At 48.2% G+C, this 12,005-nt stretch overlaps 6 protein-coding genes across 6 annotated transcripts; 3 read left to right on the top strand and 3 right to left on the bottom strand.

The window, feature by feature from the left end:
• Positions 1–183: 183 nt before the first annotated feature.
• On the bottom strand, positions 184–2,806 carry BDV37DRAFT_261422 (P-loop containing nucleoside triphosphate hydrolase protein). Its single transcript, XM_032083322.1, has 2 exons — positions 2,197–2,806; positions 184–2,138 (listed from the first exon to the last, which is right to left on the bottom strand). The coding sequence occupies exons 1-2, from the start codon at positions 2,556–2,558 to the stop codon at positions 512–514; spliced, it is 1,989 nt and encodes a 662-aa protein (XP_031936518.1). The 5' UTR covers positions 2,559–2,806; the 3' UTR covers positions 184–511.
• A 780-nt stretch (positions 2,807–3,586) lies between these two features.
• On the top strand, positions 3,587–5,100 carry BDV37DRAFT_261421 (MDR family NADP-dependent oxidoreductase). Its single transcript, XM_032083321.1, has one exon. It carries the CDS (start codon positions 3,943–3,945, stop codon positions 4,975–4,977), a length of 1,035 nt encoding a protein of 344 aa, XP_031936517.1. The 5' UTR covers positions 3,587–3,942; the 3' UTR covers positions 4,978–5,100.
• A 329-nt stretch (positions 5,101–5,429) lies between these two features.
• On the top strand, positions 5,430–6,256 carry BDV37DRAFT_275508 (CybS family protein; the record flags this gene model as incomplete). The annotated part of the gene is made up of 5 exons (XM_032085405.1): positions 5,430–5,580; positions 5,680–5,697; positions 5,786–5,852; positions 5,913–6,032; positions 6,091–6,256. The coding sequence occupies 5 exons, from the start codon at positions 5,430–5,432 to the stop codon at positions 6,254–6,256; spliced, it is 522 nt and encodes a 173-aa protein (XP_031936516.1).
• On the bottom strand, positions 6,213–7,790 carry BDV37DRAFT_10590 (nucleotide diphosphatase). The gene has a single exon (XM_032078264.1). It carries the CDS (start codon positions 7,379–7,381, stop codon positions 6,548–6,550), a length of 834 nt encoding a protein of 277 aa, XP_031936515.1. The 5' UTR covers positions 7,382–7,790; the 3' UTR covers positions 6,213–6,547.
• A 986-nt stretch (positions 7,791–8,776) lies between these two features.
• Positions 8,777–9,199, bottom strand: BDV37DRAFT_287843 (uncharacterized protein; the record flags this gene model as incomplete). The annotated part of the gene is made up of 1 exon (XM_032088168.1): positions 8,777–9,199. One exon carries the CDS (start codon positions 9,197–9,199, stop codon positions 8,777–8,779), a length of 423 nt encoding a protein of 140 aa, XP_031936514.1.
• A 522-nt stretch (positions 9,200–9,721) lies between these two features.
• BDV37DRAFT_261418 (uncharacterized protein) lies at positions 9,722–10,853 on the top strand. The gene is made up of 2 exons (XM_032083320.1): positions 9,722–10,001; positions 10,065–10,853. The coding sequence occupies exons 1-2, from the start codon at positions 9,881–9,883 to the stop codon at positions 10,727–10,729; spliced, it is 786 nt and encodes a 261-aa protein (XP_031936513.1). The 5' UTR covers positions 9,722–9,880; the 3' UTR covers positions 10,730–10,853.
• Positions 10,854–12,005: the final 1,152 nt, after the last annotated feature.

Genomic DNA, 12,005 nt, shown 5'->3' with positions numbered 1-12,005 from the left:
GTTCTTCGGTATGCCGAGTTAGTTTTCAGATCCCGGAGAATATAGTAGAGTATTTTTCGCTAAGGGTAATGACTGGGAGAGTTGTACCTAGATCTGGAACAAGAACTAGCACGTCACTGTGGAAATTAGATGTATTTATACCATTAAAAACTGACGAACCTATGGAAACTAATACAAATACATAATACATATCGGGTGTCCGTCTGCCCCTGTTCAATATATCCAATAAAGAAGATAACAGCCTAGATCATAATCTCTGTGTCCCGACTTAGAACACGCCCGGTAGATCGAGACAGATCAGAAGAAGAAAAGTCATATGGTATCTCGAAGCGACAGACCGGCATACATGATAAAAATACATCCGGAGAGGAGAAGATTCGTTCTCTGGTCTAAATGTACAGAGTAGTTGCAGTAACCGCAAAGAACGCCGCCCAATGCATTCAGAAGTTTGTTCTTTCAATCTTTTCAGACAGATACGGGTAGTCAGCGACATATATGCTGTCTACCTGGATTAATAGCGGTCTCTGTTGTCCCAGCGGTTAGAACCACGGCGGCGAGAGTCGTAGCTGCGCTCGTGGCTGCGCTCGTGGTTGCGCTCGTGGTTGCGCTCGTAATTGCGCTCGTGGCTGCCTCTGCGGTTGTCACGACCACCCCTGAATTGGCTAGGACCACGAGAGGAATCACGCTGGCCTCGAGGAGAGCCAAAACGACGTCCCGAAACATTTGCCTCCCTTACGTCGGCCACGCCCAGGTTTTGGGCCATGCCAGGGGAAATCGATGGGGGCTCAGGCAGGTAATAGCCATGCACGGCGAGCTCGTTCATGGCGAGAATCATATCTCTCGGACGGGAGAAGACTGACATCAGAGTGCCCAATTGAGACTTGAATGCCTGTTCCCGGATGTCTTCGGGAACCTTGAGCATAGCCTCCTTGACTTGCGACACAGACTCCGCGGCAGAAGGGGAAACATCGTCGCCCACTTCCTCGCGCATGTTCGTGACGGCCGTGGCCAGTGTGTGATCTTTTTCGATAGGAAGGTCTCCCAACCTTCTCTGGATCCAACCGTTCTCACCAGGATGAAGGAGGATCCATCCCTCACCTTCCTTGTTTGCTCGCCCAGTACGTCCGATACGGTGGATGTAGGTGTCACGGGAACGAGGGGCACCAACCTGAATGACATGAGTAACGTCTGGAAAATCCAAGCCTCTCGCCGTTACGTCCGACGAGAAGAGGATACCAGAGCGGCTGTTCCGGAAAAAGTCGGAAGTAAGCGTTCTCCGGTTTTGGGTCAGACGTGAGTGGAGCTCCATCATGTACATCTTGTTCAAAGGGTGGCCACTCCGGCGGTCATCGGGGTTGTTGAGCAACTTGCTAAAGACTTGGTAGGCCAAATTCACTTGCATGGTGGAGTTAAAGTAGACAATAGCCTTGAAAGGTCGAGCACTGCGGTCATTGGCCACGTGTGCTTGATAATTCTTAGCCAACTCGAGAATGGCGGGCAAAGCATTCTGGAAGCCATCGAGCGTAACAGTCTTCTGAGGAACTGCGAGATGAGTAGGTACTTCATCCTCCTTGACAGTTTGGATAGTTTTGAAATCAGGTTTCATAGTTTGGTGAACCATGGACAAGACTTCCCTCGGGACAGTAGCCGAGAACATGAGCGTCTGGCGGTCGACTTTCATCGGGTCAGGAAGTAGGCGTTGAATGTCGAAAATCTCAGGAGCGAAACCATCATCCAGCAAGCGATCTGCCTCGTCGAGAACAAAGCTAGACAACTTAGGGGCCTCGACACCACTCTCTGGGTCGGAAAGAATATCCTTGAGTCGGCCGGGCGTACCAACCAACAAGTGACAGCCCTCTCTCTGGATCCGACGCAGGCCTTCCATCTTACGAGTGCCACCGACAGCCGATTGCACCACGATCCCAGTACCCGAAGCGATCTTTTTCGCTTCTGTAGCGATCTGCTCCGCAAGCTCACGGGTTGGGGAGATTATGATGGCACGGATATCTGCCGACGTAGCTCCTGGGCCTGAACGCCTGTAAGAACGTTTTTTGACAGTGGGGTCCTTTATGATGTTTTGCACCACGGGTATGAGGAAGGCAAGTGTTTTTCCAGTTCCAGTCTTTGCTTGAGCCAACCTGAAAGAACACAAATGTCAGCATCAAAGAACACGTCGCGGACAAAAGTCAAACTCACACATCGTTCCCTTGCAGAGTTTCCTGAATGGTCATGCTCTGAACATCCGTCATCGTCTTGATACCCATCTTCTTGTCAAGGGTGCGAATAATGATGGGGTCGACCAAGCCTTGATCCGCCAGCTGCTTGAAATTTGACAGGCGACCATCCTGGTCGGCCTCAGCATTCTGGGCCTGAGCTTCGGCAACGGCAGAGAAAGAGACTCGGGATGCATGGAAAAGCGAGCGGGGCACATGCGAGACTGCAGAGAAGGCCGGTGGATGCCATTGTAGCTGCTGGGGTGTCACTCTGGCCGAAAGAAACCGTGGAGCAGAAGCGCGCAGCGCATGGGCAACGCCATTTCGGCGGAAAGCGCCCAACATGATGAGAGCAAAGGGGAATATGAAAAAGTACCCAAAGGACTCAAGACAAGAAGCGACTATCAAGAGAAAAAAAAATGAATCAACTGAAAAGATATTTCCACGAAAACAAATGATGGGTAAAAGTGAGATAGGGATGGATGAGAAAAAACGGCTGTTTTGGCAAGAGGCGACAAAAGAAAAAATGTCCGGCAGAAAAACTGTCCAAGTCGGAAGGGATCTCGATCAGCCACTCAGAAGGCAAGGATTTCCTCCCGACAAGGAACAACAACAATCCGTACCTGGAGGTAATTTACCAACCATTTTTGCTTGTTCATCGCTTAGAGTAGTATTAAGTTTGTAAATAGAAGTATAGCTATAGTCATTATAGAGATATGCCCATTTCTTTCGGATCTCAGTTGTGAAGTTCGACAGGCAAGTCGATCACGGAGTATGTCCATACTGCACGTCCAGTATGCGTGGGTGTCCTGTACTGTATCAAACTTCTATGTTGATGGCCTCAGGCAGTGTTCGGGTGTTGAAGTTTGATAAGGACGAAGGATCATTTAAGTACCCCTGGAGAGAGTATGACACTAGTCGGGATCATTGAATAATCTAGAAGAGATAATGAGTCCATGGTCTACAGAGTACCGAAGATCAAGTTAGTATCCAATTCAAGCCATTGAGAAGATGTGCTGACTAAGCGTCGGATGCAGAAAGTTAAAACAAGACTGAAGAAAAAAGAAAAAGATGAAGAAAAATGATCATTCCATGACTTCATTTTGGGTAGGGATTAGTTATGTACATTACGAGGAACATGATATATACTTCTTAACTTGACAACATTATACATCAACCATCTACCATCACGGAAGTATGCCCCTTCAATTGATTAGTGAACCTCGCGTAGCAACTTTTAGCAACATCTCCGACGGAGACATTACTCATTTCCTGATTTGTGATCATCAGCAAACTCCGTCCGGTTGTTTTGCCCAGAAGGTTATTCTCTTCCGTGCCTCCAAAGAAGTCTGAATAATGTACTCCGTAGCGATCCACCCAACCACTCTGCAGGTTCAACGTCACCCATACTTGTCAACCCACTTTGCTGTTTCCGGAACCTTTTGCCTCGGGCGTTCTTCCCCATCTTTTGCCTCTCGAGAAGCTTCTGCCGTGTTTGAACTTTGGGGGTGAATCTTAGTTGCTTTATAATCGTCATGAGAGGAGATTGGAACTGCCCCGCTTTGCTTGAGGGGTGGTCGCCTATAAAAGGAACCTGTAGCTCGAGCCTATATAACTCTTTTATCCATAACGTTACCCATATCTATCTATACCCAACATAACTTGTTTGTTGTGATTACTATCCTCTCTCAATCTACCCGCCTTTCCATACTCATACCTTATCATCACCATGTCCCAGAACAAGGCTCTCGTCTTCAAGAAGGTCCCTCAGGGATATCCCGTCCCTGGACAGGACATTGTTGTCGAGTCCGTGTCGGTCGACGCCAACTCTCCCGCTCCTGCCAATGGTGTTGTCCTGCAGTCTCTCTACACTAGCCTTGATCCCTACATGCGTGGCCGTATGCGCCCCGCTGAGGTGAAGTCCTACTCTCCTGCCTTCGCCATGGACAAGCCCATCGACAGTAGCTCCATCGCTAAGGTCCTCCGCTCCAACAACTCCAAGTACAAGGAAGGCGACCTGGTCATTGGATTCGTCCCCATCCAGGAGTACATTGTCCTGGACGAACAGTCCATCGTCCGCATTCGCCCTCTCGAAAACCCCTTGGGCATTGAGGATATCCGTGTCTTCCTGGGTGCCCTTGGTATGCCCGGTCTGACCGCTTATTCGTCCCTGTACGAAATCGGCAAGCCCAAGAAGGGCGAGACTATCTTCGTTTCGGCTGCCAGCGGTGCCGTCGGTCAGCTGGTCGGTCAGCTCGCTAAGCATGAGGGCCTCAAGGTCATCGGCAGTGTCGGATCGGACGACAAGCTGGAATATATCACCAAGGAGCTGAACTTCGACGGTGGTTTCAACTACAAGAATGAGAAGCCCGCCGATGCGCTGGCCCGCTTGGCCCCCGAGGGTATCGATATCTATTATGAGAACGTTGGAGGTGAGCACCTGGAGGCTGCTTTGGATGCCTTAAACGACTTTGGCCGTGTCGTCGTTTGCGGCATGATCTCGCAGTACAACTCGGCCCCCTACCCCATCAAGAACATCCAGTACGTCTTGACTAAGCGCCTGACTATGCGTGGCTTCATTGTTGGCGATGCCGGCATGGGTGACAAGTACACCAAGGAGCACCAGGAGAACGTTCAGAAGTGGATCAAGGAGGGTTCGTTCAAGGCTCTGACCCACGAGACCGTTGGTATTGACAATTCGGCCGACGCTCTACTTGGTATCTTCCACGGAAAGAACAAGGGCAAAGCTGTCCTGAAGTTCTAAGCTGTCCATCTTTTGTTACATAAGAGTATAGTGCATTTTGCAGGCGTTCTTTGTGTACCTCGGTAAACTGATGTTATAATAAATAATGTTGGGAATATAATGAATCTTCAAGAAAAATAGTACAATTTCTGTATTTAAGAAAAATTGTAACATAGGCAATAATAGCAGTAAACGTAAACGATGACCGACAACTCCAAGAAGGCTGTAAGGGAGACATTCATGTTTTCCGTCTGTATAGCCGATTAATATTATTTGCCGGAATGTCGGCCATTTTCGGCTGGGCGGAGAGAGACGGGCCAATCAGCTGAACCGCAATAGGATGACCGCATTCCCGATTGGACTTCCGAGGTTCCATCCTGACGAACTTGAACGACTTCATCTTGTTGCTTTGCCTCGTGCAGCGTTGAGTCGCAGAGAATATACCCAACGTCTTGCATTTCAACACCTTCGCAATGGCCTCGATCGCCCGCCAGTCTTCCCTCCTCCGGCAGTCCTGCCTCTCTGCTTTCCGCTCGCCATTCGCGACCAGAAATGGCGCCGGCGTGTCGCAGGTTGTGGCCTTCCATGCCTCCGCGAAGAAGCAGATTCTGCCTCCTTTGCCTCGTGAGTGACTCCGAATATGACTTGATCGTGGCTATAGTATCAATTATGGTTGTTGGTCGGCTGGATGTCAAGGAAAGAGATGCTAACGAGTTCGAACAGAGACCATTCAGGGAACGAGTACGTCCATCCCCGACTCCTGAAAGACTCAGATCGAGCTTCCTGTTTGCTGCAGAGATACAGTGGTACTAACCGGTCAATTACGTAGTGAACGACGCTGCTCCCATCCCCACCCCTCACCCCTCGGAGGGAAGCTACCACTGGAGCTTTGAGAGGTGTGTAGATAAGCTCACGTTTCATGCACCTGACAGGATACTGAACTAATGACTAAACAGAGCCATCGCTGCCGGTCTTGTCCCTCTCACCATTGCGCCCTTCGCTGCTGGCTCTCTCAACCCAGTCATGGACGCAGTCCTTTGCTCTTTTATCGTTCTCCACTCCCACATTGGATTCCAGTATGTTCATCCATCTTGACATGAATCTTTGATCCCGTTCGATACTCATACCACCTAGGGCTGCCATCATTGACTACTTCCCCGCTCGCCGTGTCCCCAAGACCGCCACATTCTGCAACTGGCTCCTGCGCGCCTTCACTCTTACCACTGCCGTCGGTCTGTATGAGTTTGAGACCAACGACGTTGGTGTAACAGAGGCTTTCAAGAGGGTCTGGAAGGCATAGATCGTTGCATTGATATATCCCTGTTTCTCATTACTTTCTCTTTAAACTTTCCTTCCGTTCAGGCGTTTTGCCTATGTACATGCTGTTTCTGTTAAAGTAAACCAGTCCAGCTGGTTGGCGCTCTTGGTATTGAGCTAAAAGATATGTAACTGTTCAAATGGATACTGTTGGAAAATGTCTCTTGCTTTCTTTTGAATCCTTTTAATACGGTCCTCAATAACCTTCAGAGAAGTACAAACGACCAGCGTTTATAAAACCATGCCGTATGCAAGCCAACCACAGCCCTACATCCTAATCACTCTCCTCTTCCGCTTCCTCAAGACCATCCGACAACCGATCATCATCATCAGCCTTCTCAACCACCTTCTCAATCAACTTCAAAGCCGACTTCAACGGCAAACCCACTACATTATCCCAGCTCCCCTCGATACTCTCTACCAAAATCGACCCCAACCCCTGCAACCCATACCCACCAGCCTTATCCGCCCCCTCCCTAGTCCGCACATAAGCCAAGATCAACTCATCCGTAACCTCCCCATCAAACCGCACCCTCGTCTCCTCCAGCGCCGTCTCAAGCGCATACCCCGGCTGCCGCGCACTAACCAACGGCGCCATAGCCGCCATCGCCGTAAACACCTTATGGTCACGATTATCCCGTAGCGACTTCAGCATGGCGATATGCTGCGCCTCGGAGCGGGGCTTCTCAAGAATCGTCCCGCTAGCTGTATCCACGACGATGGTGTCCGCCGCGAGAATCAGCGCCGGCTCGCCCTTCTCCTCGTTCACGATCTCTTGTTCATAGACCGCTTGCGCCTTCTTCGTGGCCGTGGCGAGCACGTACTCGAACGGCTCCATTGTCTTGGGGAAGTCCTCGTCCGCATTGGAAGGGATGACTTCTAGATTGGGCAGGCCGAGGTGAGACATAATTTGTCTGCGGCGCGGGGACTGCGAGGCGAGGATGACTCGCTTGCCGCGGAGCTCATTGAGCACCGGGAGGGAGAGCGGCGGCGGACGGGGTAGTGGTGTACGAGGTGCTGGTGGGTTGTTGTTGCTTGTTGCGTCGTAGGCTGGTGGGGGGTCGATGGGTTCGGATTGGGAGAGAAGGGCGGTTTTTGAATCGGACATTTTGGGGTTACAATGTTTCTTCTGTCCTCGTTTTTCTTCGGCGTATTGTATATAATGTTGCGGATGTGTTTCTATAGTTGAACGTGTACGGGGAAAACTTTCTCAATGCACGGTTGATTTGCTCGAATATGAGTCGTATCTTTTTGGTTTCTGGATCTTGATAGATGGGCGGTGGATCGTGGCAGAATCTAGCGATAAGGTGGTTTTCTTTTTCTTGCGGGTTTTCCGGATCGTCGTATGCTTGCGGACTATCCATACATAGTACCTGTTATTTGTTTAGCTGTCAGCCAGACATGAACGGTATAAAGAGATAGTGGTATATATGATTAAATAAGGGGCATGTGTACCACACGTTATGCTTTCTGGCTTTCTTTTCACTTTTCTTCATCTTCCTTTATTTTATTTTATTTTATTTTTTTATTTTTTTTGATTGTTCGAAGTTTCCATATCTTCTAGAACGTGTGCCAAGCAGATGTAAGATCCGGTATTTTGGTACATGTATCCAGAGCCATAAGAAAGGATGACGATGACATCCATGGATTAAGTATAAAGTAAGGAGTATTGGAAATAAAGATGCAAGATACCCGCAGGCAGTTGCTTCATAATAAAAATCAAAGACATCAATTATCCAATATCATGTCATGTCGTAACTGAGGGCAAGGAATATATATTTCTAGCGTGATTGTATTGTAGACCGATTGACGGTTAAATAAGTTTAGGGACACATATAGTAGAAAGGAGTATCCATAATTTCTTTTGCTAGAAAGCTTCTGATAGTGGTTTGATATTGTCTGGTGTCCATGGTTAGAGGTATGTCTGATATTGATCGCTCCCTTGTCTCCAACGCCCCCTCTTTGATATCCACTTCTGAAGAGTTACACAAGTATATCCAGCTAAGAACCTCATATATATATTTCTCCAAGCTAGCCTACACAGAAAGGTAGGACAAAGCTGATATTGTACTTGTAAAGCGGTAAATAACAATGAACATACCCGTCCCCTGTCCGGTTCAACTATTACAAGCCACTCCAACCAACACCTGAACACCATAGAAAGCGCCTTGTCAAACCAACATTGATGTACAACGAGCAAGCAGTGGAGAATGAAACAGTAAGAAAGAAAGAAATAACAAAAAAGCAGGCATGCAGAGTACCATATGATCAAGGCGGGCGCGATATGACAAGATAGTGAGCTCAACCGTGGCTCGAAAATTTATAAATGGGAAGCAATCCATGCCTTCTTTCTTTTGCATTGAATGGCATTTGCAATGATAGTACCAAGCGCAGGGTATTGTATCCATCCGCACAACTCCGTAAATCAAGTCATCAACATCATCATACTTCAAGCCCGATCGAACCTCGGCTGAGGATGCAAACCCCGACGGCCGTGCCAACGTCACGACCGAAAGGTATCGTCAATGTGACCACCTCTGCGCTCAATCTCAGCTATGAGCTCCTGCCTCTCTTGCAGTTGCATGTGAATAAAATCAACAGTCTTTCTCAGCACAATGCTTTCGCTTCGGCCCTGGCCTTCCAGGCCCGGAACTAATTCCGTTAGGCGATCGAAGCCCTCGCGGATCGCTGCGCGGCGCTTTTGCTCCGATGCAATGTGGTTGTTCTTCTTTTCTTGCTCTGTCAATCGCGGCTTCTCCTTGTCCTGGGCGCTGCTTGAGCCAGCATGCTTGGTTGATGAAGCAGTGGGGGTGGATGAAGAACGGTCATTGCGGTCGTCGGTCGTGTTAATTATGCCTGGACCGGGAGAACACGAGGTCTCAGAAGAGCTGGATGCGAGGGATGCTGGTGGTTGTGCAGATGGCATGGTGGTAGGTAGGTAGGTAGGTTGGTTGTTGTTGTTGTTGTCAAGTTGCTGGAAGTGTGTCGGAGAGATTTTCATGTGATAGACGGAGGGAACAGTGGGTAAAATGTACAAGAGCGCTGGTGGGTTCCAGGGAACCGGAAAGGAATGTGAATGGAAAAAGAGAAGAAAACTAGCGTCTAAAAGTATGTAAATTAAGACAGATGAGAAGGGAAATAAAAAAAAGGAAAGAAGAAAAAGAAGTAATTAATGAGTGAGAGCCCCAGGGGGGAATTTGTTCTAAGCGTACCTAGTGACCTGCATGACTGACCACTTTTATATGCTTCGGCGTACAATTAAATCTTGAGCGCACACTAAGAAATCCCCCAAAGTAACCTAAGGTGCGGAGCAATTAATTTAGTTGCCGAATCGAGCGCTGCCAAGACTTCTCGATCCATGGACTCGCACCTTACGTCATCGATGCCAATGGCACGTCCTCAGGCCACTACGCAGTCTTTGTAGTAGATTCATGCGTAACCCGGAACTGTCTTTCACTGAATCTCTTTCTAACAGCAATTGGCCATTCTTGACTCCTCTGAGTCTGTGCTACATATTAAACCGCGAACTAAATTAATGACACCGGTGATCAGATACATACTACCAACATAGCTCATCATACAGCACTTAACCTACACATAAGGCACAATGACAAGTCGCCAACCCCTTCGCGGCTCCTGTCATTGTGGGCGCAATCAATACCTTATACAGCTCCCAGAGGACGTCTCTGAGCACGCAGAGATCTACTTTGACAGTAGTCGGGATAGCCGTACGTCATATACACCCTCATCAATCATGAAACGATATCACTAAAAATATCCACGTGAAACAGGAAGAATCCACGGAACGCCTCTTACTGCATGGCTTCGAGTCCCTTTGGACTGGTATCAATCTCATACTGAATCCTACTTCGACGACGAATCGCGTGCGACAATCCGGCGCATCTTCTCCCCCGCTCACGCCCCGCATACACAGCACGCTTTCTGCGGATTTTGCGGAACACCTCTCTCATATTGGACTGATGCTCCCAGTGACGAGGCGAACTATATGTCGGTGACAATTGGGAGTCTTTCGGGGGATGATCAACGATTGTTGGAGTACCTGGGCCTTCTTTCCGAAGATGAGGAGGGCGAAGTGGAATCTGAAGGTAGCCGGGAGGACCGGTCGACTGATATGCCACTTCGCACAACGCAGGCACCCTTGCCGCTTTCCCATACTATCATACCTCCCTCAGGTGAGACGCGGGGCGTTTCTAAGACCTATAGACAAGGCACGGTAGCTGGGATCCCGTGGTTTGAGGAGATGATCGAGGGCAGTCGACTGGGTCGCATGATGAAGTCTAGACGTGGGTTCGGTGTCAGTGATGATCAATCAACAACGATACAATGGGAGGTTAGCGAATGGACGCACGATGGGTCAGAGGGAGCTCAATCTAGTTCGTCTGGGAAGCGGAAGCGTGGGCAGCATGCTAGCGTAGAGGAAAATGGATCCCCGTAAACTAGAAAGGTAAAAGAACAATGCACTATGCACTATGCTTAATTAATACAGTTATCATGATTTAGTCTTTGGCCCTAGGTTATTGTAACATAACCAAGAAGTCATAGGACATATCTTAGCTATTGGGCTGTGAGTTTCTCTGTTGGCAGTTTTACAGCCAGTACTACAAGCAATTTATAACCTGCTCATTTGCCACCTCACTACTGCCTACGTAGATCTTACCATAATAGGTTATGAATTTAAAAAATGTCTATACTTGCTCAATACATTGGACTCAAGACTATAAAGATCGTCGTCCTTGTTGGGCTGGAGTAGACCATCACTGCAGATGCGGATCCTTTCTATAATAGAGGAGACATATCACATTGACAATAAACCTGTCAGGTCTTAGACAACATATTCTGCTATAGATGTCATAAGCAGGAGGAACCCTAGCGTGACTATGCATGCCTGAGGCGATCTTCCTTGCACAGACCTGGTTTCCTAATTGGGTATCGCGTCATGGCCTCGCTTAGCGTTTCCATGCCTGCTACGAACAGTGTAGTGAAGCACGTCTTTATCTGTTCTCAAACAAGGAACACTGCTGAATTTATCATAGTCTTTTCATCCTTCTCATAAGGACTTTTGTCACTTTCCAGCATCCAGTATCTATAGGTGTCTCTGCTGTGACATATGATCGAGGAGCTCCCACCTATGCATTCATACATGCATAGATGGGAGCTCCTGTACCATTTGGATCGTTGAACAACGCGAATTCTCATCAGGTATCTTTTCGACCAACCCATGAGTCTTCAAAGAAGCAATCGACATATGTTCCACCTGCATTTAGTGAGTTCCTTTGGAATGCTTGTCCAACGGGAGATGTGTTGACATATTGATAGAATACCTCAAGTCTTATCCATCATTGCAAAGTAGGGCTCCCACAATATGCTCTTCCAGGACCTTCGAATTTATATTCAATACCGAAGATGGGGGCGAATGAGTCAAGCCTTCAGATGTTGAGGCCCATCAAGTGTTTCGATACCGCGAGCAGATATGATGGCAATCAGCTAGATGCCATCAACTAGCATGAGCCAATATCTCGAGAAATTCCACATATGCTAGAGCTATGTACGGCCAGTAGCTGTGCATGCATGCAGAAATCTCGAATCACATTCTTGGCTTTGCAATCTCAAGAACCGATGGACAATCCAATGAGCAGCAGAAGACAACATTGACAACGAGCGCCGAACTACAGCCAAAGAATATTAGGTCTGACTGTATATTTATGATATTA

The sequence above is a fragment of the Aspergillus pseudonomiae genome, assembly GCF_009193645.1.
Source record: "Aspergillus pseudonomiae strain CBS 119388 unplaced genomic scaffold BDV37scaffold_102, whole genome shotgun sequence".
NCBI lineage: Eukaryota > Fungi > Ascomycota > Eurotiomycetes > Eurotiales > Aspergillaceae > Aspergillus > Aspergillus pseudonomiae.
Note: the sequence above shows the minus strand (reverse complement) of the source record. Positions and strands in the feature narration are given on the sequence as shown.